Raw genomic sequence first — 27,218 nt, forward strand, 5'->3', positions numbered from 1 at the left:
ACTGCACCTATTGTACCACAAGCACCCCATCTGCCCCAGCCCATGCACCATTCCCACAACAGAGTGTAAAAACATTCACTACATGTGTGGCAAGGGTGCGTGGGTGGGTATGGAGGCCACCAGAACCTGACTACCTGACAACACCACCTGGGGAGTTTCAGTTTTAAATTAAAAGATTTTCTAAAAAATAGTTAAAAATAAATGTAAAATGTTTTTTTAAAAACACTAATTCCAAAATAAACAAAAAGAGTGGGCAGAAGCCAGCTAAAGGGAGGCAGCCTATCCAAGGGTGTGTTCCAGGAGTGCACCGACTTACCCGCGACGCATACTCACGGCAATTGGCAATCACTGCAAATGGTGCACCACTGCAAACTGCGTCCGAGGAGTGCGAGGAGTGCCACTAGAGGTCCTTCATTCCAACAGCTGTCAGAGTGTTGCCAGATTTATTTTATGTTCAACTCCAGCATTGTTTAATGTAGCACTGTGTCCACATAAATACTGTTTTTGCACTACTGTATGATTTATGTTTAACATCCTGCTATCCATGCAATATTTTGTGCAATATGACATTTTGATTTTCTTGACGTACCATACCTATGCATTTTTTTCTACTGTGATGCATACATATTGATCTGTGAGAGAAGAACACCCTCTGCACATCGGATTTCTGACACAACACAGACAGCTGCCACCTCCAGACATTCTCCGATGATACAGCCATTGTTGGATGTGTATCGCAGGGGATCGAGTTGGTGACAAATATACGTATATACATACATATATATATACATATACACATATATACATACATATATATACATATATATACATACACACATATATATATACATACACATATATATATATATATACATACACACATATATATATACATACACATATATATATATACATACACACATATATATATACATACACATATATATATATACATACACACATATATATATATATATATACATACACATATATATATACACATACACACATATATATACATACACATATATATATACATATATATATATACATACACACATATATATATACATACACATATATATACATACACACATATATATATATACACATACACACATATATATATACATACACACATATATATATACATACACATATATATATATCGTCAAGACATTGACAAGGTTAGAAATAATGATTTGTATTTGAAATAATACTTTTTTCCCTCAAACTTTGCTTTCGTCAAAGAATCCTCCCTTTGCAGCAATTATAGCATTGCAGACCTTTGACATTCTAGCTGTTAATTTGTTGAGGTAATCTGGAGAAATTTCACCCCACGCTTCTTCTTGCGTACCATATATATATACATATTTGTACATATGTATACACGTTAATTTTTTTGTGTCTGCTTGGAAGAGAAACAGTCTGACTGAATTGAATTAAATGACAGAATGACACTTCAGTCACATCTCTCATGTGATTTTCAAAATTTAGGTCTGAGCCAGTGATAATGATTTGACCTGCTCCTTGCTATTTAGTGCAAGTGGCTTTAGATGATGCTTTTGGATTTTGGAGTATTACTCTGTGGGACACTTCACTATCATTTTCTGAGTAATGTTTGTTCAGATGGCTGCAATCTTATTGCACAGAGCATGATCAGCTTCTCTCCTCTGGATCATATCAGTTGAACAGTCAGAACATTGTAGTGAATGAATCAAACAGAAACGTTTTCTTCAAAAAGAAAAGTGCTTGTGCTCGTTGAAATGAGATACTTGAGATGATTTCCTGAATTCACATGTATTAATAACCACTAATGATGTCAAAAGTGTATATGTAAAACATTTATTGTGGTGTACAAAAAGTAGTTAAACAATAGTTAATCATGAATGAAAACTGACATTTGGCATCCTTTCCCTCTACATAAATAACACCATATAGTTTCAGTGATTAAAACTTGGGTGTTTACAGTTCTCACAAACAGACAGAACAATCACAGTTGCATCTATGTTGTAGCATAGTAGTCAGACCCTCCAGGATCAGAGTAGTTGTATTTTGTTTTTTTGGTTAATGCAGCCAAATGTGATTGAATTTGCAGCATCTTTTCTAAAAGCCTTTCCTAAACGCATTCACTTTGACCCTATTTTGTTTTTTCCTTTATAAGACTCCTGTGATTTTACTTTTAAAATCAGCTTTAAAAAGTATTGTTTTAAAAAGAAACTGATGATCAATCATACTAACATGCAACAAAAGGTTCAGAAAAACAAATAATCTGTTATTGAGATTGAAGCTTACTTGACTGATTTGAAAAAAGGTTCTATATTAAATTTACTTCTACATTAAAACCACAATGATTGGTAAAATTAGCATTGGAAGATTAACTAGTCAGACAGAAATTTGTAAAAGAATTGTAAGCTCTTGAAAATATTGCAGGGATTGAATGAATATGCATTATTTCTTGACCTTGAATTGAAAGATTGAGAATTCCTGTAGGGACTGAATTACTATTCTCTGTCGAAGCCTTACAATTTGTTCTGCAGAGCAATAAAAGTTAGATCAGTATTAATTTGACAGTCAGTTCATTTAATACTGCCAGACTTCATCTAATTCAAATGTTCTAAGTTGGTCATTTATCACTTACTAGACAAGAAGTTTCTTATGCCAATGAAAAGCTGATGAATGAAAATGATGAATGTCTCTTACCAGGTGAAGACTTTAACTCTCAGCAGAACACTACAGCATTGTGAGGGTTCAGCATTGTTTTATCAGAATCTGGAAAATTAAGCCAGTAATGAATTATAATGCTTAATAAGCAATTAGCCAAATTAAATCAGGTCATGAACACCCAACCTTAATCACTCCAGAAATCCTTAACACACAGTATTATGTAAACAAAATGATTACATAGACAAGAACTCTATTGAAAAAACTAAACAGTCAAAAATTAAAAATAAAAAAAACTAGCTATGTAACACACAGTATTCAAACACATAAGAAAATTGAGTTTCCCAAAATGGCACACAAGTTGTGTGAGCAACCAATGTACTGCAGTCCAGAGAATACAGAGATGGAGATTATAAAATGTTCCTTTCACTGTATACCCTGGCTGTACTTAAATGGAGTCAATGTTATATCAGTTTAATGTGAGATTGAGAAATCCAGGCTCAAGGCTTTTCTTTCAAAAGTATTATTTCAGTGCCCCCAACTGGTAAACAAAACCCCAAACCCACAACCAATAGTTACCCCCTATTCCAGCCACATTCTGGCCACCTAGGAGGAACAGTAATGTTGCTTTGCATGGTGCAAGGAGAAACAAGCCAGCAGAGACTATCTGGTCAGTCTGTCCCATTTCAATTCCAGCAGAGAAAACCTTGTAACTGTTACACAACAGAGCTGACAAACAACATTTTAATACAGAACCATGAGTTAACAAGTTATGCGGCTAATCTAACACAACACCACTCTCATACACAAAATGTATGTGGGCTCATTCCTATGAGGCAGCTCTCACAGGGTTAACTCTGGTTGTCAGTGTTAGCAGAGATTCCAGTCTACACTGTTGTTCTGTACAGTTCAGTGCTAATTACGCGACATGATTACCAGCTGAAGTTAGTTTCTCTCCCAGTCTGAATGCAACACAGACAACACACACTGAGATTCTGCTCAGTTTTGGCTCAAATAGACTGAGAGCTGCTTATTTTTCAAAGGTGTTGGGTGACTGAATCAGAGCTGAAACATCAGTGAACACTGAACTCACAGGCAACACGAGGAGAGACGGAAGACTGCAATGGGCTGCTCCCGATAAGTAACTGTTATACATCTGCCAAAAACGAACAAAAAAACAAAAAACGATAAGCTTTAAGAATAAGTTACCACTTCCCCTTAATTCCAATATAGTTTTCAGAAGAATCTGATATTAACTGGTCACTGTCACTCACCCTGTGATACCAGGCAAGCAACAAGTCAATGAAGCGATCCAGGGCAGAACAAGAGGCCTTATAGCAGTTTTCAGTATTTGAAAAAACTGCTAATATCACCATTCAGAAATCAAAAGCTCTCAGTCAAAATGAAGCTGTTTCTGGTCAAGAGCTGGCAGGTAATAGCAACCGTGAAATACCGTAAGATAGCATCATATGAGGCTCTAAACACCTCCTACTTTCCAAACCTTTTGAGCAAGTTTCAAATGTTTGTCTTTAATTCAGCTGTGGCAAGTAAGACTGAAATCAGATGCACCATCACACTTCATTACTATCTTTAAAGAAGCAAGGAAAAGAGGACAGAGACAAAGCAGAGGAGTGGAGGGACAGTTTCAGGAACGTGAGCAGGAATCTGAGAAAGTGCTTCATTTTTGGGGAAAAAAATAAAACAGTTTCACAACTGAAATAAGAGTTGTTCATCATTTGTAACACTTATGTTATTCATTCATTATATATTCATGGCCATACAGCAGATGTCCTTTAATCTTGAAAACTCAAATAACAGGTTCTTTTAGTTGATTTCTGTGAAATCATTACACAATTTGTTCTAGAGTGCAGAAAGGATGAAACCAAAATGCTTACCATGGTAGAACAAGTGACGGCCACTGGAATTAATCACTGACATGTAAAGTACTACTTGTAGGACTGGGAACCCCTCAGTTTGATTGAATATTTGGACCCAACATCTTTGTGTGACCGACAGATGTTGGCATTAGTAGTGATGATTCATACTAAAGGAGTTCCAGAGATTTGGAGGGCAGTACAAACAAAGTGTATTAGTCTAAAAATTCTTAATTGTTTTAATGTAAAGTAAATGACGAGGCAAGGGACAGGATCATATCAGAGTTGCTAGAAAGAAAAAAAAATATTACAGGGAAATCAACAATCAACGGAATGGGAAGGCTTCACATGATGGCACACTCTCTGGATGACACCTTGGCCTGTAGGAGAAAGAAAAAGGTTCGTATTACCATATTTGGAAAAAACAAACAAACAAAACTTTGACATACTCATTAAAAAAATCAATGAATAATTAGACCCTAGATGTATTTGAGATGGGATAAAACATCTGACTACAACATATCAACCACTTTTTTTTTTTTTTTTTTAAAAACATGACATTAACAGTTAGCAACATTGGCAGCGGCTCAGTCTGTGGGAACTTGGTGGCTCGGTCTAGTCCAGTGGTCCACAGAATTAGTAGCTGCAGTGGTGACATTTCACCTGCGGGGCACTGCCGAAGTGCTCTTGAGCAAGGCACCAAACACCTGACACTAAAACAGTTCTAGCTGACAACTTTCTTACTTGTTGGAGCTATTTATTTATTTATTTATTTTTTGGTATTTAGTGTTGTTTAGTTTAGTATTTAGTTTTGTTAGTATTTAGATTTGATTATTCTGAATCAATTTATTTGATTTCATTATGATTAGATTTGTTAGTATTCTGTTTATTTGTTTAGTGTAGGTGTTTTCTTGTTTGTCATTTGTTGTTTTGTTTCATTTGGGCACGTTAGGGGGGCACCCGATGATATAAGTAGGGCTACGGTAAGGGACCAGCATGCACCTGGGTGGGCAAATGGTTTTTTACCGGAGCGGGAGAAGCACTGTGGAATGTCTTTGTTCTTTGCCTGCTCGCTGTTTGGTCAAATAAACCACGTTTTTTTGTTGAAATTGAACATTTGTTTGGACATTACGTTTTTCCCATCCGCATACACCACAAAGCCATGGTGCAGCAGTGGCCCTTTGATTTTTTATGATTTGAAGTTTGGTTTGAATTTCTTTGTTGCTTGGACAAACAGCTACTACACTTACTGTTTTCAAGACAAATCACAGTCACTTTTTAGATCTTGGTAATTTTAAATGTTTAAACTAAATCTTTTAACCAAATGAAGGATTATAATTATTACTTGTCTGGAACTAAAGTTATCAGGCAAACAAGTTAAGCTAACGTTAGCAGCTTGGCTCGTAGTGTCAGAGTGACACTGATTTTAAATGCAGGGCTTTCCATACATGCTTTTACCACCACAGTATCAACATTGCTCGCCACATACTCATTATGATATATGGAGCTTTTTCACAAACACATGACAGTGTTAAGACTTTGTGTGGGTGGACCGCCCAGATATACTAATAGCTGCTTTGGCATACCCTGTCTTAAACTGGTCATTGTGTTCTTAAAAATAAGATGCTCATAACATTTCCTCATTTAAAACCATGTGCCATTTCTCCCACTCTATGAACACTTGAACAGCTAACCACTAGCTAATAATTAACTTTATGTGGCAAGCAGCTAAGTATTAATATATGTATGTTTTACACAAGTTGCTGTGAGATCTGACTTGCCACTTGCAGCCTGTCACAGCAGCTCTGACCGTTTTTCTCTGTTTAAGTGTTTTCTTGTGTATTTCTCGTCTGTTTTTTCCGTCACTAGTCTCGGTCGATCGTGCGTTCTAACGGATGTACAACTGGTGAGACTAGTGATTAGTTTTTTACTCTTTTGTGGACTTTTAAAAAACGACACTCTGGACCAGCTGTTAGCGCTGTGCAACGCCGGCGTACTCCCAGCAGAAAGACCAGAGATCCCCGTGGGGAGACGGAGACGGAGAAGGGGATGCAGAGCTGGAGTTAAGTGCCGGGACAAGCGATGACGGTATAAACCATCAATACCATCTGTTATTATGGGGAATGTGAGATCTCTCCCTAATAAGATGGAAGAGCTATCGGCGCTAACCAGACTGCAGCGGGAGTAACGGGACTGTAGCGGCATGTGCTTCACAGAGACGTGGCTGAACAAACTCAAGCCGGACATGCATGTTGCTTTGGATTACTTTCATCTGCTGAGAGCGGACAGGCGAGTGAGGAGTGAGAGGAACTGTGGAGGCATAGCAATGTTTGTGAACAAGAGATGGTGTAATCCAGCGCATTAGTGTAAAAGAGCAGTGTTGTACAAGGGACACTGAGCTGCTAGCTGTTAGCATCCAGCCGTATTACCTGCCGAGGGAGTTTTTGTATGTCATCGCGATAACTGTTATTTTCCAAATAACAAACCCTGGGTGTCCCCCGAACTGTTTTTAAGTCTGGGGATAGAACTGAGTTGAAGAGGGTGCAGAGGGAGCAGAAAACCGAGATCAGGAAAGGCAAGGAGAGCTACAGGAGGAAGCTGGAGGAGCACCTGCAGAGGAACAACTCCAGAGGGGTTTGGAGGGGCCTGAAAACCATTGAAAAACATTTCAGGCCACAGCAGTGACAACGGCAGGGGCCAAGAATCTGGAGACCGGGAATGGGCAAATGAGCTGAACCTGTTTTTTAACAGGTTTGATTCTACCCCCGTTCCCTTCCCCATCCACCAGAGCCCAGACCAGATGGCGTTACCTCTCAGCATCCCCTCCGTTCCCCCCAGTGCATCCCTAACACCAGCAGCTCTGTCCTTACAACACTTAAGCCCCTCCAATCCACATCACAGACTTCAGACCCAGCTCCCCTCCTTACCCAACAGGAGCCACCCCCCCCGTCCCCTGCCCGGCCTCTACATAACAGCAGATCAGGTGAGGAAGGAGCTCAAGAGGACAAAGAGGAGGAAGGCATATCGACCAGGCACTGGTGTGGAAGACGCTATCATCTACCTGCTCCATCGCTCCTGGAGAGCACTGGTAACACAGTGAGGACATCTCCAGTGCTTTTAACATGATCCAGCCATCACTGCTGAGGGGGAAGCTGGAAGGAGCCGGAGTAGACTGTCACCTGGCTGCATGGACCATTGACTACCTCACCACCAGACCACAGTATGTGAGGCTACACGACTGTGTGTGTGACTGTGCTCTCTCTTTTCCTCTTTAGCCTCTATACATTGGACTTCAGACACAACACAACCAGCTGCCACCTCCAGAAGTTCTCAGACGAAACAGCCGAAGTTGGATGTGTATCACAGGGGAAGATTTGGAATACAGGGAAATCATCACTAACTTTGTCGACTGGTGTGGACTGAACCACCTGCACATCAATGCTGGCAAGACCAAGGAGATGGTGATAGACTTCCGCAGGAAAGTACCACAGACTACACCGGTGTGCATCCAGTGCGACACTGAGATTGTGGAGGAGTACAAATACCTGGGTCTACACCTCACAATAAACTGGACTGGTCAACTAACACTGATGCCCTGTACAGAAAGGGCCGAAGTCGTCTCCATCTCCTGAGAAGAGGTCGTTTGGAGTATGTAGGACATTACTGAGGACTTTCTATGACTCTGTGGTTGCATCTGCAGGCTTTTACGCAGTGGTCTGCTGGGGCTGTGGAAGCTCTGAGAGGGACAGACAGACACTCAATAAACTGGTCAGGAGGGCTGGCTCTGTCCTGGACTGCCCTCTGGACACCACTGAGGATGTAGGTGAGAGGAGGATGTTAGCCAAGCTGACATCTGTCATTGACAAAACCTCCCACCCTCTGCATGACACAGTGGGGGCCCTTAGCAGCTCCTTCCTTAGTTTTTCTCTCGTCATTTATGCCAACATAAACTCATATCGTTACATTTTGTGCAATATTACATATCATTGATTGTTTTGTATATTTTGTTCTTCTGTGCAATGGTAGTAACACTATTAATTATTTTTTTTAATCTGAAGGCAGCACACATTTTTTTCCACAGCTATTGGGACAATACGTTTGTTTTTGGGTTTTTTTTTAACATATTTTTTCTGCATATTTCTTCTTTTAATAAAGTTAAATTTCATTTTGCTTTTATAATATGTACATATATATAGTCTCCTTTTTTATTTAGTTTTTTTTTTTCAAATGTTCTCTATCTCTGCTGCTATTTTTCTTCCCACTGCTATTACATGCTGTTGTTATGCCCAAATTTCCCCAGCTGAGGATAAATTAAGTTATATTTTATCTTATCTTATTTGTATAAGGCATTCAGCAGTATTCAATTTCTGGTGACTCAGTAAACGCACTATGGACGAGTTCAGGTGACGCACAAAATTGTTCCTGGATGCTACAAGGTGAACTATTATATTATTATTATGTTATGAGACAGTAATGAATTCAGTATGTATCTGATACACCAACCAGCCTGCATTTTAGTAATAAACCTTAATTTTTAATTTTCCACCTTTGTCTCCCACTAAAAAAGTGCAGCTAATCAATGGAGGCTGGTAGGGAGACAAAATCCGTAAAGTTTGTATGAAAGTACAGCTCATTCACGGATTACAGTGATGTTGAATTGACAAAAAGGTTGTCGAAACATGACACTTTTTATCTTGTGTTTCTAGAATAATGTGTGTCTGCAGACGTGTAAGGAGTTGCTAATATGTCATACTTATTAAAGGGAGTTTGGTACAATATTCTCCTCAGAGAGCGCAGGGAGCTTCCACTTAGTTCAAATACTGTTGGTATATTTTTTAATGCTTTGTAACAATCACAGAACTAGGTAACTGCTAAAGTATGATATGGTTGTTTGGCATTCATTGACTGTGGTTAGTTATTGGATTGATTAATGGTTAACAGTTGGTATTGATTGCTGACGGTGACTGATCAGCTAATTATACTCAGCTTCTGTATACTTTTCACACAGGGTAATTTGAAGAAAAACAAGTATGCTCACTGTTTGTGCGACATCCTCCTCTTCATCTCCATTCTCTACCTCTACCTGAGTCTTGGTCACACTCCTTCTGGCCACCTCCTGCAGGACAGACAGTCAGCTCAAATGACTCAGAAACAAAAAAGACACAAAATACTACAAAGCTGCCAATCTACTTGTTCACACTCCAATCCAGAAGGTGGCTGGAGTGCACCTATACCCTGGTCTGCCAACCACCAATAAAACTCAAACAAGAATTACCAGACATGCCTGTCACTACCCAATCGGAGTAGCTGTCTAATCTGAGAAGTGCATACTCCAGTGGTTGGGGATTGGTCAGTGCAAGGATTACCCACTGGTCAGGCATTAGCATCTGACCTTTCCACTAGGGGTGTCAAAATTGACAATTGCCAAAAATGACGTTTAAATATTCCCTCTAAAATCTAGAAAGGTTCAAACCATTTGGATATATATTTTTGCGCATTACTTCCACAAATAAATACAACAAGAGACATTCTACTTTGTCTTTTAAAAGATTTACACACCTACAAATTACAAAATAAACAAGTCCTCCGCATGGTGTTGAATTATGTGCAAAAAAAAAAAAAAAAACAGAACAAAAACAAAAGCAGTAATGACTGGATAATAAAAACCGTTTTTGTGACTCCTGTCCACTGTACAGCGGTGTCAATGTAGTTGCGGTAGCAGGAGCCCCCACATTCGAATATTAAATTTTACAGTTGAATGTATGGATATTTTTACTATTGAAATATTAATTCAAATTTAGATTATTTGTTTACAGCCCTATTATGCACATGTTCTACCGAGATTGGGCTGCTACTCAGATTGGGTAGTAGCAGTGCCCTCACCAAGCATAACACACAGGAACAACACGTGGGGGCCTGTGCACTCGATCAGGGACATGTAAATGAAGACAAAACAGATCTAATTAGTCATGCATGGATGTCTTTACCTCGCCTTCGGCATTGATCAAAGTGGTAACTATATCATTTCCTGTGCCCCAAGAAGCCTGACTCTTCCACAACAAGTCAGATGGTGGACTATGAGCCACACCAGCATCCGCAGACCACACCTGTATACACACATTGCAGGTAAATATATCATATTCTTATACTCTTGAATATAAAGTATATACATATTGTTGATTATATTCTGTAACCTTTATTGCTGAGTCTCAAATGTACGTTTTAAACAGGTTCCCTTCACCTCCATTGTACAGTGGTGGCAGCAGAAATCACTTTGAGTAAGTGTGACAAAATATTAAGGGCTGAAACTATCGATTACTTTCAATGTTGATTAATCTGTTGATTATTTTCTTGAAATGAAATGAATCAATTAGTTGTTTGGTCTAGAAAATGTCAGAAAATGGAGAACGAGTATTTCCCAAAGCCCTAGATGGCATCCTTAAATGTCTTGTTTGTCCACAACCCAAAGATATTAGATTTACTGTCATAGAGGAGTAAAGAATATAAACTATAAACACATTTCAGAAGCTGACATAAAGGAATTTACTTCTTTTTCTTAACAAATTACTCACTGATTAATTGATCACCAAAATAGTTTTGATTAATTTAACAGCTGAGAGCTAAACAATAAATCAATTAATCATTGCAGCTCTAAAAAAATTTTTCTGTGTGTTTTGGACGAATTAAACATTTAAGCCTGGATACAAAATTATACAAGCGAAGAATAACAAATTAATTTTCATGAACCTTTAAAAAACACAAGGCACCTTCACAATGAAGACAGGACATACACATTCTCTACTACTTTACATTTCTCACCGTCACTGACTGTGCAGCCTTAAGGACAAACTTTGGGGAGAACCTGTAAATGACCTCATCCCCGTTGTCAACCTGTCTCTTTAACCTCCAGTTGCCCAAAGGCTGGTCCTACAAAACACAAGAAAGAAGAAAGTATAGAATTTTAACTATTTACCACAAACCTACACATAGACAACATTTTTGCTGAACCTATTGCAGACCTCAGGAGGGTGATCTCAGTTTTTTTGTCTACCTTACATGATCAGCATTTACTTGATCATGTTATTTATCATGGTGGGATATATCCAAACTTAATGAAGCTATATGTAATGTGTGTAAACTTAAGGTGCTACTTATAATATGTGAACCTACTAATCACCAACTGCTAGTTGTCTGCATAGACCAGACTAAATATGCAACAGTTTTGTATCTCTGTATTCTAGTCATCGTCCAGTCTTACACACCTGCTCAGAATCATTGGTCAGTGTGACTGCATTTCCATCCATGTCAGTGGGTGATATGGTGACTGCTCCACTACCTGCAGCCTCTTCCAATACCCGCAGTTGCCCCTCTACTCGTCCCACCTCTGGGACATCCTTACCCTCCACTCTCTTCCTCTTGGAGGAGCGGGAGGAGGAAGATCCTGTTATCCTAGAAACAGTGACTCGAGGCGATGGGCTGGGGGACAGCTTCAGTCTGAAAGAGGCACGACAGCACTAACTAAACTCACGAATTTGCATTTCAACTCCAAAAAAAAGACCACTCTGGCACAATCAAACTTAAAATCTGGGAGTGACTTCTATGTAGCAGCATGTATCCCAGGCCTGATAGTGTGTAAATGGTAAATGGACTGTATTTAAATAGCACTTTTCAAGTCTGATGACCACTCAAAACACTTCTTAGAACACAAGTCTGCGTCACCCATTCACACACATTTGTATGATGGTGGCCAGGCCACATTCTCATTACGAGCATCAACCACTCATACACACTCACACACCAATGGCAGAGCATCAGGACCAATTGGGGGTTCAGTATCTTGCCCAAAGATACTTTGACATGTAGACCAGGGATTAAACCACTGACCTTCTGATATGTGGGCCGACTGCTCTGTCTCCTGAGCCATAGCTGCACAGCTGCACAGCCACTCAACCACTGTGTGTGTGTGTGTTTGTTTGTTTGTTTGCGTTGTACCTATGCTCCTCTCCCTCCAGCAGTTTCCTGTATGCATTGATCTCCATATCTAGGGCAAGCTTCACATCTAACAGCTCCTGGTATTCGCTGAGCTGAGCGTTCATCCTCTCCCTCAGTTCATTCATCTCTTGTTCTTTTCCTTCGATAACACGGCGATGCTTGTCTCGCTCTGTTGACAGAATTTCCTCCAGTTCTCTGATACGATCCTCTGAGGCAGCCACCTACAAACACACACACATCCAACCAGCATAACTGTGAATTAGCTCATTAGCAATACAAAAGGCTAAAGCACCTGAAATTGTGAGAGTTGTGGAAGAGGTCTAGATATGTGTGTAGAGGTGCTCATTAAGCAGTACCTGTTTTTGCAGGGCATTCAGCTGATATCCAAGGCTCTCTATTCTCATACGGGACTCGAGCAGCTCCTCCCTGGCGGTGCTTATTGCCTTGTCATTAATCTCTGAGGACACCTTGGCATTATCCAACTAGGGGGAGACAGATTTTGTGTGAGAAAGTTCTCTGGGCATCTTCCAGCAAAGTGCAGCTGAATTCAACTTCCAAGTGGAAAAAAACAGGACTGGAGCACACTTGCGAAATCTTTTTTTTTCCCTGGAAGACTATGTTTTAGAGTTTCAGAAGACAAAAGAAAAAAATATTTGTCTCTTACCTTGGCCTGGAAGGTTTGTTCCAGTTCCTCCTTATAAAGAGAGACTTGCTCATCGTGTTGCCTCCTTAGGTCCTGGTGGGATCACGCAAACCTGATTAATGCTAATTGTCAAATAAAAGGTCCAGGGGGGTGCCCTTAAAAGCTCCCATGGTTAATTCAGGAAATTGCATATTTCCACAGCAGTTCCACAAGCTTCCTGGGCTGTAGAATTGTGAAAGAACCATGTCATAGTTACTGTCTGTTCTGAACTCAAACAGGATGTCTGTGCGTATCAGACACTTCATTTTCATACCCCCTTAAAAAAAGGTTTCAGTTGGTTTCTGTCACCAGATAAGTATAATTCTGGCAAAAAGAGATACAAAATTTGATGAAAAACTTTTATTTAAATTGAGACCTGATTTTCACAGTTTGGTACTTGGTTAAATTTAACTGAATATATTTAAGACTTTTAAATTTAACTGAATATATTTAAGACTTTTAAGGACCTGCAGACACTCTGTCACATCAATTGTCACATTCACTGTGGGCCAAAGTGTTTCAACAGCCCAACCAAACATGATAGGACTTTGTCGTAACATGCAAGTGCAGTAAGATGGCCGTAGCTACACTTCTAATACTGTAACATGGAAAAGCAGGTTTAAAATTCTCAAATACTTGTAATGTGCAGAGGGAAATCTGGGAAATCAAAGCTCTCAATAAGCATCAGCTGCCAGCTAAATAGCAGACTACTCATGTAGGTCCAGCCAGCTACTTTGTTATACTGCATTTTGATGCTAAAAATATAGTTGTAATTGGCTATGCATGCACATTTCATGACCATTAGCCTACTTCAAAACAATATGGCCATGATGACAGAAAAACATGCAACATCTGTCTGTATCAGTCTGGCACCCACATACTCTATATGAATGTGTGTGTTTGAAATATTTTAGCAAATTAAACAGTGACAAAACACATCACTAATTGGACTGATTGCACAGACAGGGGATATCCTCATTAGACTGGCTGCTTTACAAATACCAGTGGCATCAACTTGATGACAGTGTTAAAAAGTCCACTGAGAGTGCTGCAGTTTCCGTATATGCCACACAGACATTTATGGGATTAATTATATGTTATTATATAAATAATCATCTCTAAGGCCTTGACCACATGTATACAGGTATTTTTCAAAACCAACATCTGCATCTGAATTTGGACCTCTCATGCCCCTGGACCGCCATATCTGACAACTCCATATCCTTGTGGAAAGCCCTGGGAAATTCATGCCATTGATTCCTCTGTATCTGTGATTAACTGATGCTCTTGTCAAGCAATAAGGGTATATTGCAATTTCTTATATTCTTATCAAAAACATATTTGAATTATTTTTCTTTAATGTTGTTATTATCTATCTATCCATCCTGTTCTAATTTCCCAGCCCTCCCACTGACATGGCAGCTGCTGTAAATTCATCCCCCAACATACCTGTAAAGCTTGTGCCAGTTTGAACTCATAGTCTTGTCTGACCCCAGAGTCCACCTCCACTATTCTCTGCTCCTGTCGACGCCGAGACTCACGCACCTCCTGAACACAAGGAGAAAGACGGGATTGCAACAGGGATAAATTCCTAATACTACAGAAATGTAAACACATTTGGTATATTGATTAAAACAATTGCTCTGTTTTGGATGCAGATGTTACTCTACAATCCAAATTGGGGCATTCAATCGTTCGCAACTGGACCTCGTCAGTTTGTCTTAGAAGACGTTTCGCCTCTCATCCGAGCAGGCTTCATCAGTTCGTACGCAACCAGACTAGATAGGACAGCTCTAGTCCAATGCAATGTTGTTAGGTTCAAGTATTTATCCCCTGAGCGAGGCCAACCCCCAAAATCAAGAATGGTATCACTCTATTGTGAGGCAAACGATCCCCCCATTAAGGCAGGGTGGGGTGCAACCCTTGGATGTCAACGACAGTCGTTTGGCTCGTTAGTGTCCCATTGTTGTCATTGGGAATCTCCTGGAGCCATGTGTGAATGGCTTTGTTGTTTATCCTCAGAGGCTAAATCTTTGAATCTTTTTGGGAGAGATGAAAGGACAGCATTGTATGTGGGAGAGAGGTGGTGTCTCAGACCTCCCCCTCTGTTCAGAGATGGTTTTTCAACCTTGACATGGATGGCTTCACGTACTCCTCTTTCAAACCATCTGTCTTCTCTGTCCAGAATATGCACATTTTTATCCTCAAAGGAGTGTGCTTTCTCCTTGAGATGCAGGTAAACAGCTGAGTCCAGCCCTGAAGAGTTAGCCCTTCTGAGGGGCAAACTCTTGCCCTTCAGAAGGGGCAAGAGTCTCAAGGAGAAAGCACACTCCTTTGAGGATAAAAATGTGCATATTCTGGACAGAGAAGACAGAACGATTGAATGCCCTAAAGCTTACAATGACCTGGATGAATGAGAATATTCACAGGCATACAATCCAAATTCCAAAAAAGTTGGGACACTATGTAAAACGTAAATTAAAAACTAAATGCAATGACTTGCAAATCCTTTTTTTTTTTACCTATATTTAATTGAATAAGGTACAAAGACAAGACATTTAATGTTCAAACCAATAAATGATTTTTAGGACAAGGTCACTTTGGCCTTCGATAAATACAAATTTGAATGGGAAAGAATTTCACCTTTACAACTTGCTCTGTCCTCAGATCCTAAAGGCTTATTGAGTGCTGTTAAAAGAAAAGGTGATGTAAATATGTCTCAACATCAAATTCAAACTGAGAGTATACTTATAAAGGGCCAAAAGGTTTAGCAGCTTGAACATTAAATATCGCTGTATCTCTGTAAATATACTGTATTCAATTGAATATCGGTCGAAAAAGATTTGCAAATCATTGCATTTTGTTTTATGTATGTTTTACACAGCATCCCAACCTTTTTGGATTGTATTAGATTGTATTCTGAATACTCTTCATACACAAATGGTATAAGAAGCTATGTTTATGGCAAAGACCACAATTGTGACCTGAAGGATAAACATTATTCATTGCATTATGGATGGACAGCATACAGTACACCTATCATGGTATGTTTTTGCTGGGGCAAATTGTGGTGGGTGATGCTCACCAGCACTACACATAGCTATTATAGCCAGTGAGAAAAAAATCAATCCTTCTAAATGTCAGACATATCCAAGAACTGATTATTTGTCAATGCCACTTGTTACAGAAAATAATCAGAGGGGGGAATTTGTCAATTATTTATTAATCATAAAAATAACTGCTAGATTAGTTGATAATGGAAATAATTATTAGTGGCAGTAACTCGCATGCCATTTCCCATCACACAGCGGAAACATTTCTTACCTCTTCAAACATGCTCTTCCTGAACTCCAGCTCTTCACTCAGTGACTGACAGCGGTTCTCTAGGTCTACACGCATCAGTGTCTCTGCCTCCAACTGACGCTTAGCAACAGCATGGCTGTCCTCCGCCTTTACAACAACACACCGTAATAAATATTAGCACACAGACAAGTCAACAAAAAATGAACAAGATTTCCATTGTTTTGTTTTGTTTGTTTTTTTTTTGTTTTTGTTTTTGTTTTAAATTGTATTGCAATGGTGGGGTTGGGGACAAAAATGTCCACATTAGACACAAAATAATGTGCATAAATACATAATATTGGACCAGAATGCCTCTACTCTAATCTTCCAGGACACATGGACCAGCACTAGCAAGTAGACCAGAAACTGTGACTTAACTGACTGTAGGATATTCCTAAAAAAACAGAGAAAACATCAAAGACTGTATTTCCTTTCCCACAGCTGTAAATTTAGCTATTACACTGCATACCACATAAAAAATGTTTTTTACCTTTAAAATGATCAAAGTCTCCAGAAGACCAGACCAGGGCCAGAAGACAGGAAGAGATTAACAAGTGACGGGAAATGGCCCTGAGATTACATGGCCCATTCCAACTGCAAGAATTGCATCCCCTGCTGTGCCTGGTACTTAACCTCTAAAACTTTAGATCAAGTCTTTCGCATACAGAAGAATAACATTTCTTAACTCTCTGTACCCCAAGCAGCTCTTGGGCATTTATTGATGCTGTATTTTAACCCAATTTGGGCTTGTCTTTCACTGCAGTGTGTAAGTCTGCGCCTCTATGGAAACAGCATAATCATTGAAACATTTTGTGTAGTATAACACTGTTATAATATGAAAATTAGGAAAAAAAGGAGCAAAACATAAATAAATTGGGTTTCCAACCGTGAGCAATTTAGTCTATTATTTGGCCAAGTGAATAAGTATTAAGGCAATCAACAGAATGAACATAATATGAACTTGCAGGCAGCTTGAACTTTGCTATAACAGCAAGGAATACTGCGGACCATCTGTCCACGTTCATCCACTGAAAGTGCTCAGATTGTTATTCTAGGTGTCTGACAACATTATGAAAATGATCCCTACAGCGATAGACTTTTGTGTTAAAGTGCAAAATCCTTTTAAACAGAAGCAGTTGCTCTGACCATAGTCACCAGACTCCATTTACAGAAAAGGTCATTTTATCATTGTAAAACAGACTTAAAAGAAATTAAACAAAACTCATCTTTCCACTTTTCTAACAATCACCATCAAACCTGGTTTGGTTGAATTAAACCCTAATTCACTGAGTTAGATGTGAAGATACTGGGAGAGGAGTGAGAGGGACGGCAGCATCAGAGAAGCGGCGGGTGGAAAACAACATGATCAGAGTATTTTCACATCCAACTCAGGAATTACTTTCAAAGGACATATTGACCAGAGAGATTTAAATATTAAGGGAGTTATGGAAACCCTGATTCCATGTCAAATATAGCAATTAAGTCAATAATCGCTTAAACTTAAACAGCAGAGTTCTCATTCACTTGCTATGAAGATAGATTCTTTGCGAGATTAAGGCTGGCTTTTTTCAATGCTGCTCTGAAATGGGTGTATTTCATCATACTGTTAAATGTGTTTTTAATTACAATAAGCTTTCAGTTGGTTATTAGATTTTTAGCCTCAATAAAGTGTACTGAAACACTAGCTTTCTTTAAACAATACTCAGACTCAAGACTATTCATCCCTGTCTAGTTTTTCTTTCTTCCCACCTTTTTTTCTGAACAGAAACCTTGCAGTACACACCTTAGCCAGCAGGCTATTGACATCGGCCAGTTCAGAAGTCAGAGCAGCATTCTGGCTTAGAGCTGTAGAAAGAGCTGCTTCACTCTTGTTCAGCTGGCCTTCCAAACCACTGGCTCTGGAGACTGCTGCAGCAAGATCACTATCTTTCTTCTTGGCACTGGAATGCAAGGACAGAGGTTGGAGAAGATAATTATTGCTTCAAACTGGCCACTGACCTTTCCTTCCGAGTGACACTGATTCCAAATGCTTACCAGGTCCCCACATAAATTTGATCTCAAACAATATGACATATGTGATAGGGCTGTTAACGAATATCCTACTTTTGAATATATAATCGAATTAAAAAGAACCCCAGACATTCAATTGTGGAAATTAATGTTCAATTGTGGGGAGAAAAAAGCAGCAGCACCACCACACTGTATGCTCTGAAGGTACTGGATGATGGACAGGAGTCACAAAACCAGAGTTTCTGTTCAGAAATTACCTTAAAAAAAAAGTCCAACAACATATTTAAATCTGTCCGGTCATAATGTGCAGTAAAAATAATTCCCAAGTTAGATGTGAAAACATTCAGGCTCTACGTGCTGTTTTTGCTGGTTATCTGATGTCTATCCTCAATCTTGCTCCTCTCCCAAATCAGTGAATTAAGGGTTCATTTTCACCAATAGAGATGGTTTTGGTTTTGAGTTTTATTTTGTTTCTTTCGAGAATGAAGTGTGTTTTACAATGACAAAATTACTGTTTCTAAAAATGGAGTCTAGTGGCTTTAGTAAGAGAGATATAGCAGCTGTTTTTTGTTAAACTTGCTCTTTAACATAATCTCTGTAGTGGTCCAGACACTTAAAATAACAATCTGAGCCTGTCAGGCCCTGGACAGACTAATTCACAGATTATATTTGACAGGAATGTCTTCCGTTTGTCTAGGACATTGAAATCTTCCTGGATAAGGGGACTGGCACCAACTGGTGAACACAATGTCACTCCCAGCGATTGAAAATGTAATGTAGGTCAAGCTGATACGAGAGACTAAATCAACAATAGGACATTATTTAATTGCAGAACATTATTTTATTCAGACATGTTTAGAGACATGTTTATGTTGAAATGAATATGCCTATGGAATAACTATGTCTCTCATTGCATTGTTTTTTCTGTCTTCAAACTGATATTTGAATGGTTCGAATCAATGTGTTTTTCAGTAGGAATAATCAAATGTCATATTTGGCTAATTTGGACAGCCCTAATGTGTGATAATTAGGTGTACTGCATCATATTACCTGCGTGTGGCTTCCTCAAGCTCAGCCTGAGCCTTGCCCAGGTCTATCTGGAGCCTGGCTCTCTCTCTAGCAGTTTCATCCAAAACCCGTCGAGCATCAGCTAACTCTGCCTCATAGAGAGCCTTCAGGCCTGTCACCTAAAGAGAAGGACAAGAGAAATTCACATCACAAAAGCAGAGTATAAAGAATCCACATGGTAGAAAGAATCATGCAAAAAAAAAAAAAAAAAAATCAGTTCAAAACCTGTGTATCCATGATTTACCAGCATCCTGAACTGTGTCACATAAACCATGCATGGCATCCAAATTACACAGTTCTCATTTCAAACTTGTCATATATACTAGAGCTGCAACTAAAGACTATTTTAATAATTGATTAATCTGTGATTGATTATTTCTTCACATTAGTTGATTATTCATTGGAAAATAATTTTTAAAAGCTACATTTTCTTATTTCCAGCATTTCAAAAAACAAAATTTAATCCCCATGTTATTTTACAGTGCTCTTTCAAACAAGCTAAATTGCTAGACGAGAAGGGTATGTTAGCCAAGCTGACATCAATCATGGACAACCACTCTCACCCCCTGCAGGAGACGGTGGAGGCCTAAAGCAGCTCCTTCAGCAACAGATTGCAGTATCCACTGTGTCAGAAAGAACACTACTGCAGGTCCTTCATTCCAACAGCTCAGACTGTTTAAATTCAGCATCATTTAATGTAACACCATGTTGATGTTGTTTCACATCATAACATCACCTCTACCTCTCCTTTCTATTCTTGCTGTTGTAACAAGTGATTTTCCCGAGCATGGGATCAATTAAGTCTTATCTTAAAGAAACGGAAACTGGGGATACGGTCATGCACTGAGAGGAAAAGGAAAAGGAATATGTAACTAATAGATATTTGTTTGTTTTGAAGAAATAAATGATTAATTTTAAACTGACAAATGGCATGGAATATTGCAGAAACTCCAGAAAAGTCTCAGAGCCTCTTTGACCTAATTTCAGATGGATAGTGTTAGCTAAATCTGCTGTCTACTGCAGATTTGTGTCCGTTTGGACACAATTAGGTTAATTTAAAAACAAATGTAACAGAGAGAAACACCTTTTGTCCTCCAGTTTGTACAAGTACCAGTTATGCTTGATATTGCAATTCAGTAGACTAAAAAATGCTAATGGTTTGGCATATAGTGCACCATAGTATCTATCTATGAAAAAACATCATCAAATTTCCCACATTAACTTGCCTTGAACTTAACTTAAAAAAAAAAGTTGTATCGTCCAGCAAATTTGAACTTGTCTTAATTTTCGCCACAACGCACTGCCCACTCCTGGTGGATTATTTTGTAACACGAACACTATATTTCTTCTGTACCTTGCAGTGAAAGAAAGATAATGTTCTAGAGTTGCAAAACCCTGTCTCATTGTATTATTAACAGCTGAGAATCTGTTAAACCATCAAACTCATGAATCTACAAGTCAAACTGGCCTCTGACTGTTTTAGAACTGAACACCTGCAAAGAGCCTGAAAGCAGTACACTTTTCAAACAGAATCCCTCAGGAGGTTAACTAATTCTCTAATGCGATCTGAGAAAAAACAGAGGGACCCGAATCTTCACCAATAATTATGCATGATATTATGGAAGAAAGTAAGAGATTTAAGAAACTGTGCATAACTGAAACGGTTTTCACTTTTACAACTGCAGATTCAATGAAAATAGCATAACGTGTACTCTGATTTGTACTTTGTGCAATTAGTGCGGGATTTATAACTAAAACAAACTTAAGGACGGTAGTAAACAGCACAAACTAAGATGACATTAAGTTTTCATTTAAGGTTACTGAAATATGTTGTCATTCTTCAAGATAATGTAGTACGTCAAGTGAAGTGCACGTTATGATACAGATTAGGAAATGCTGGAGCATTTGGGGTTATTAAAGTCAACAAAGTCAGCACTAGTTGACTGATCAGTTCATTAACTAGTGCACCGGGCCGTGAACACATGATCGAAAAAATCGTTCATATTGCTCAGGTTACATGTTTTGATGGCCAATTGCCGCGCATAACTAACTGCAAGAAACGTGCGTTTGTCATCGTTAATCTTTAGTATTGTTACATCATCAATTTGATGGATTTCCTCTGAACATATGGACAGGGTGTTCAGCTTGATTCACAGTCGCTAAGACTTTCTCTGATATTGTGACGCTAACTTAATATAACTGTACACGCGGATGGGTGTTCAAGGTGGTGTTTACTCACCTCTCTAGTGGTCACCTCCTCTTTCTCAGACACCTTCACCATCAGCCGGTCGTTCTCCAGTTCCAATGCACGGACACGGTCGATGTACACGGCCAGTCTATCGTTCAGGTGCTGTAAATCTTGTTTCTCTTGTAAGCGAGAAATCCGGGTCGGGGAGAGAGGTGTAACGTTAGAGGCCACCGACCGGCCAGCTTCACGGCTTGGAGTAGCTGTTGCCATAACGATTCTCTCAACAATCTTGACTTTAAATAGAAAAGAAAACGTATGTACTATATTCGTTAACTGACGGTAGAAAAACAGGTTACCTCCTTGATTAACGATACGATGTCAATCAATGAGGAGTAACTACGCTTAAGCAATGTCTCCGAGAGTTGCAGTGATGTGAGTCCAAGATGGCCGACACCGCTATCAGAACCGCGCCAAAACCAGAGGACGCTTCCTGTCTCGCAATGGATGATGGGAGAAGATGATGGGAATGAAAGAAGTACAAAGACACAAACACTCTGTCTCACACACACACCACGAGCATGTTTTCTTAGTTTTATTTTTAATTCATTATTTGAGAAACTACAACAACTTAAACTTCACCACATCAGAACTCCTTCATGGAATTCTGCAGTTAAGACATCGTTGTTCACACAAATATGCATGGAGAAGAGTAGTAGTAGTTCAGTGCAACCTTGTGTTACTGTAATTTGATTATAATTTCCTACTGAAGTGATCACCTTGCCATTTAAATGCACTTCAAAACATATGTCAGTAACTGAATGTACTTACTGTTATGTATGTTTTAGACCACCTCAAGTATCAGACTTAATGTCATTTCAATGCACAAACAAAAGACTTTTAGTATGTCATTTCTCTAAATTCATTTCAATTAAATGATAGTCCTTATGTAGTCAGTTAGCCTGAAATCAAATGTATCAGTCGTTGTTACCAATTATTTACCAATATCGAAGAATATAGCAAATGTCACCACATTTTAACTGAATTTTTTAATTCATAAGAGACACTGGTTATACGTTCTATATTAAGCCAATTAATTTTATTTGCATATACATTTGCTATATGCTTTGTGTTCACATCTTATTTGGAAAACCAGACATGGTTACATGTGCATCCTTGGACTAACTTCACCAAGTCCGATGCATTTGGGTAAATTGTGATGTATGTGGTGTGCTCAGGTAAAGATCTCATGGCCTCTCTACAGAGGCTCAATATAAACACCTATAGCCAAAATATATGTACCGATACCGTATATATGGTCAAAACATGAAAATATTCCGTTTCGGTGGTATTGTTATGTTTTTATTGAACTTGACCTAGGGTTGGGCTTCATGTTGTGGTCCCATTGTGTTTTCCAGCTATCTATTTGCAAAAAAAAAAACTCGGGTGGAAAAAAACCTGTTCAACTTCAGTGTGTTACAACCTATATTGCTCAGTGTCAGTCGCATTTTCTTTTCTGATTCTGGCAGCTGATGAAAGTTCAGGATGTTACCTTTCAGAGACCAAAACCACGCATGTGCTCCAAATGCTTTAAAACATCTATCAATTTATTTGGGGTATGCCTTTTTTTTTTTTTTTTTTTTTACCAGACTCGTTAAGGGTTGTTTTTCTTTAGTACAGTGTGCCTGAACGAGAGTCAATTTGCAAAAATATATTCACTGATGTGTCTTGACTCCAAGTTATGGAGCCACTGGTAAACAAGTAATGACGGATGACTCGACATATACTTGGCTCCTCTTTCTAAAATACAGCCCCTTTATGTTCTCTGATTTTGAAAAATCATAGATCTGTTGCTCTGTTGAATTTTTGCCCTAATTTCTATATTTCTTTCAGGAAACTATTTGGTGTTCATTACCTCTTGTATGTTTTTAAGCAAGGCGTTCATAGTGTGAATGGGCTGCAAGACTGAACGGACAACAGCTGTCTGCAAGCAAGAGAGATGCTGCATTCATCGCAGCAGAGGTGCAGTCTGGTTGGGAGCACCTTGTTGCAGTTACCTCTTGTCGTAACACTTCTCTTTTAATGAATTGCTGAATGAGTGCTATTTTTAATAACAAAGATTATCACTGTAGTTTGTAGGCTTTATCTGCATTCCGTGATTATTCCACGGTTCTGAGGCAGTGCTTTCCTGTCCTGTACAAAACCCACATTCATTACTACAGTTATACTAGTTATTGTCAAATTTGGCTTTCAAATGCGAAGATAATCTCAGGTGTCATATTCTGTTCTGACCTTGATTTGATTCATATTGCAGTTTATTACTTTTGATACTGAGGAAGGAAATAAATGGCATGTCTCAGTTGATTTTTTCTTTACAATGCAGTGTGACACTTCTGTGATTACTTGTCACTGAAAAATGCCCTTCATTTTTTTCAATTTTCACATTTCTTTTACTTTAACCCCTTTCCAGTCCAGTATAGATTAGCCAAAAACACCTATCCAAGGCACACCCAAAGGAAACTGATAGCTGTTCTTGAACCATTTGGAGTACATGCATAGTTTTGGTCTCTTTTCTCACGATTTGATGCCTTTCAGACTTGTAGCACTCATCTCCAGGGGCAGTTTTATGGTCACATTATTGGTCAGCCTAATTAATCTAACCTAAATCATTTTCTGATGACAGCATTTTGAATTGTCACCTTGAAATTAATGTCTAAGGGAAATGGCCACAGTTTTCTGTTTTGTTTTTTTATCTGCTTCTTTGATAAAAAGTCAAAGGCCTGCCTTTAGTGCTGAAATTTTTACGCGCGCACAGACACGGCATTGTTGGCTCTCTCTTTAATCGCTTAGTTTCCCTGACCTGAACTGATACATTTTCATTTCTGGTGATCAACACAGTCAAGGTGGAATCTGTTACTGGTGAAGGATTAAACATACACGGTGGATATGGACCTAATGACTGCTGACGAATCAGCAAAAGCAAAGCAGAAGACCGACCATGACTCTAGATTTTGTAGTATAGCAAACTTTTATTAAGTGACGGATTAGTCCTTCTTGGCGGCGGCCTTCCTCATGGCAGCCAGTACATTGCTCAGCTCCTCTCTCTTTCTCTTGGCTCGAATGTGAGTGCCAATCTGGAGAAGAAACACACCAACATTAGATTGAATCGCTTCAGTACCGTCTAAAGTTTAGACTAAGAAATGAAGGCCAGTAAGGTTTAGACTCTAAACCTTACTGGCCTTCCTTTCTTAGTTGTGGGGTCATTTTAATGCATCATACCCATCAATGGGACACGATGCATTACACCTGGTACAGTCTCATACAGTGACACTACTCACCTACATTTAAAAAGCTGTGTGTAAAATTCACCGTGTGAATCACTGCAACATGTGCAGAGGTCTTTTTTCCACTTTCATATCACATATGACAAAAATAAACGGGAAAATGCTACAGTGGCTGCCTGGCAGGTCAGACTTAGACTAGCATGCACTTTTAAGCGCTCCAACAGAAAAAAAAACAAACTCACCCTCTTCTTGATAAACTTGAGTGCTCTCTTGTCCTTTGACACCTTCAGCAGCTCCATGGCTCGCCTCTCATACGGAGCAAAACCACACACTTCACGGATCATGTCCCGCACAAACTTACTGTGTTTGGTCAGACGCTGCAGAGGAATGACAAGGTCATTAAAACAAATTTAAAGGTGCATTCTTTTAATTTTGAGGTTTTTCTGATCAGAAGTATACCTGGGCAACAAGACTAAAAAGGCCAGTATTTTTTATTTCACTCTACATAGCTAACATCGCAATGTTCTTGACAGTTGGATTCATGGCAGCTGTATGTTTTCAAAACAGCTAGTAGGAAAACAAAAATAGCACAGCTGTGGCACTAAATTACTAGGACTGACAACCCCTGGTTGGTCCAAACTACTTGTCACTTCAGCCAAAAGCAGATACTCACCCCACGCCGGCGGCTGTGTTTGGGAGCAGTTACATTTTTGGTGACCGGATGACCTTTGTTCAGGCCAACAGCCATGGGATAGCGGATAGCCATATCTGTAGAAGACCATACACAAACATAAGTCAAGTGCAAACAACAGTTTAAAATAAGGTGCTTGGCCACACAGTAAGTGGAGTTGCCACATCCTCTTTCATGTAGCTAAGAAATGAAAAGAGAAGCATTTAAAGTGCTGCCATCCGACAGCACTCCCAGATCCCCACATAATTGCCTGGCTTATTGCCATTTAGAAAATGAACTAACAGTAGAAGTTTGACAGCACTGCAATATACCTTCATTTTACTGAGGAATAATGAAAAAGAACAGCCGCTGATCAGGTATTCCATTTAATCAATGCACTGATGCTTCAGAGCAACTGTGTTTGAATCATTATTATAATGATACAGCCTATTTTTTACCCACGAGAAAATTAGTTTAATGAGCAAACCAGAAGGAAACCTTCAGCTCCACTGTCGTTATAGCACAGACTAATAAAGCACTGTTACCTACCATATATCAATTAAATGTGTGAGTTGGCCAGCTACATTACGTGTTAGCCAACAAAATACACGGCAGCACGGAAATTACACAGCCGAGGGTGGAAAGCATTCGAAAAAGACATATGTAAGACCACCGTAGGTGCTGTTTATCCGCCATAGACGCTTGCTGAGATAGACGGATTTTTTCAGTTTCTTCACAGGAACAAGCGGTATGTGGTTGCAAACAATAGCTCGTACGGATGTCAGTACTAAAGTTTTTGCTGCAGTGTGTTGAAAGAATAGAACCAGATATGCTAGTTGGTCACTGACACGGCTGTACTCTGTCGTAGTGTTACAATACTGTACAAGGATGATAAATGAAGCATACAAAACTACCTTAAGTCAATTTATTCGGTTAAAATCGATGGATGCCGGAGATTATACGTGGGTTTTAGATGATAGTTGACAAGATGAAAATCCTACCTCCTGTCTGCGATGGCGGTCAAGCCGGAAGGACTGTTCGATTTACGAAACGGGGTAAGGAAAGGTTTAACCCGGAAGACGCTTCTGCGACGTTTGCGGAGCAGTGCTCCTAGTGGGCTGGACGAGGTACTGTTGTTTCATTTAGGGTCCAAGCACCAACGCTGTGGAAATCACCGCTATTGAAAAGGACTTTACAAACTCCGTGATGTAGCCGCCACGCGGTTCGTGTAACTCTCAATTGATCCAAACAAATCTGGGCTGTCAACTTGTTGAAATGGGCTCAAGAGACACAAACAATAGCTGCAACTGTGTTTGCAGCAATTTTTGATCAATTTTAGCATACAATGTGTGTTGATTATTACGTATTATAGTCAGTGTAATGGTAAGACACAGCATTTATCAGTTTTTTTGTTTAATTTTGGAGGGAAAGGTTACTACTCTCATAA

General features: G+C 39.2%; 2 protein-coding genes across 2 annotated transcripts; both read right to left on the reverse strand.

The window, feature by feature from the left end:
- Positions 1–1,835: 1,835 nt before the first annotated feature.
- On the reverse strand, positions 1,836–22,264 carry lmnb2 (lamin B2). Its single transcript, XM_041935112.1, has 13 exons — positions 21,872–22,264; positions 19,615–19,751; positions 18,338–18,494; positions 16,537–16,662; positions 14,662–14,760; positions 13,195–13,266; positions 12,887–13,012; positions 12,531–12,751; positions 11,801–12,032; positions 11,358–11,465; positions 10,526–10,645; positions 9,577–9,654; positions 1,836–4,918 (listed from the first exon to the last, which is right to left on the reverse strand). Exons 1-13 carry the CDS (start codon positions 22,088–22,090, stop codon positions 4,883–4,885), a joined length of 1,731 nt encoding a protein of 576 aa, XP_041791046.1. The 5' UTR covers positions 22,091–22,264; the 3' UTR covers positions 1,836–4,882.
- A 2,562-nt stretch (positions 22,265–24,826) lies between these two features.
- On the reverse strand, positions 24,827–26,837 carry rpl36 (ribosomal protein L36). The gene is made up of 4 exons (XM_041935107.1): positions 26,773–26,837; positions 25,775–25,869; positions 25,344–25,478; positions 24,827–24,951 (listed from the first exon to the last, which is right to left on the reverse strand). The coding sequence occupies exons 2-4, from the start codon at positions 25,865–25,867 to the stop codon at positions 24,862–24,864; spliced, it is 318 nt and encodes a 105-aa protein (XP_041791041.1). The 5' UTR covers positions 25,868–25,869; positions 26,773–26,837; the 3' UTR covers positions 24,827–24,861.
- Between the last annotated feature and the right edge of the window lie 381 nt (positions 26,838–27,218).

The sequence above is a fragment of the Chelmon rostratus genome, chromosome 4 (genome assembly GCF_017976325.1).
Source record: "Chelmon rostratus isolate fCheRos1 chromosome 4, fCheRos1.pri, whole genome shotgun sequence".
Taxonomy (NCBI): Eukaryota; Metazoa; Chordata; class Actinopteri; order Chaetodontiformes; family Chaetodontidae; genus Chelmon; species Chelmon rostratus.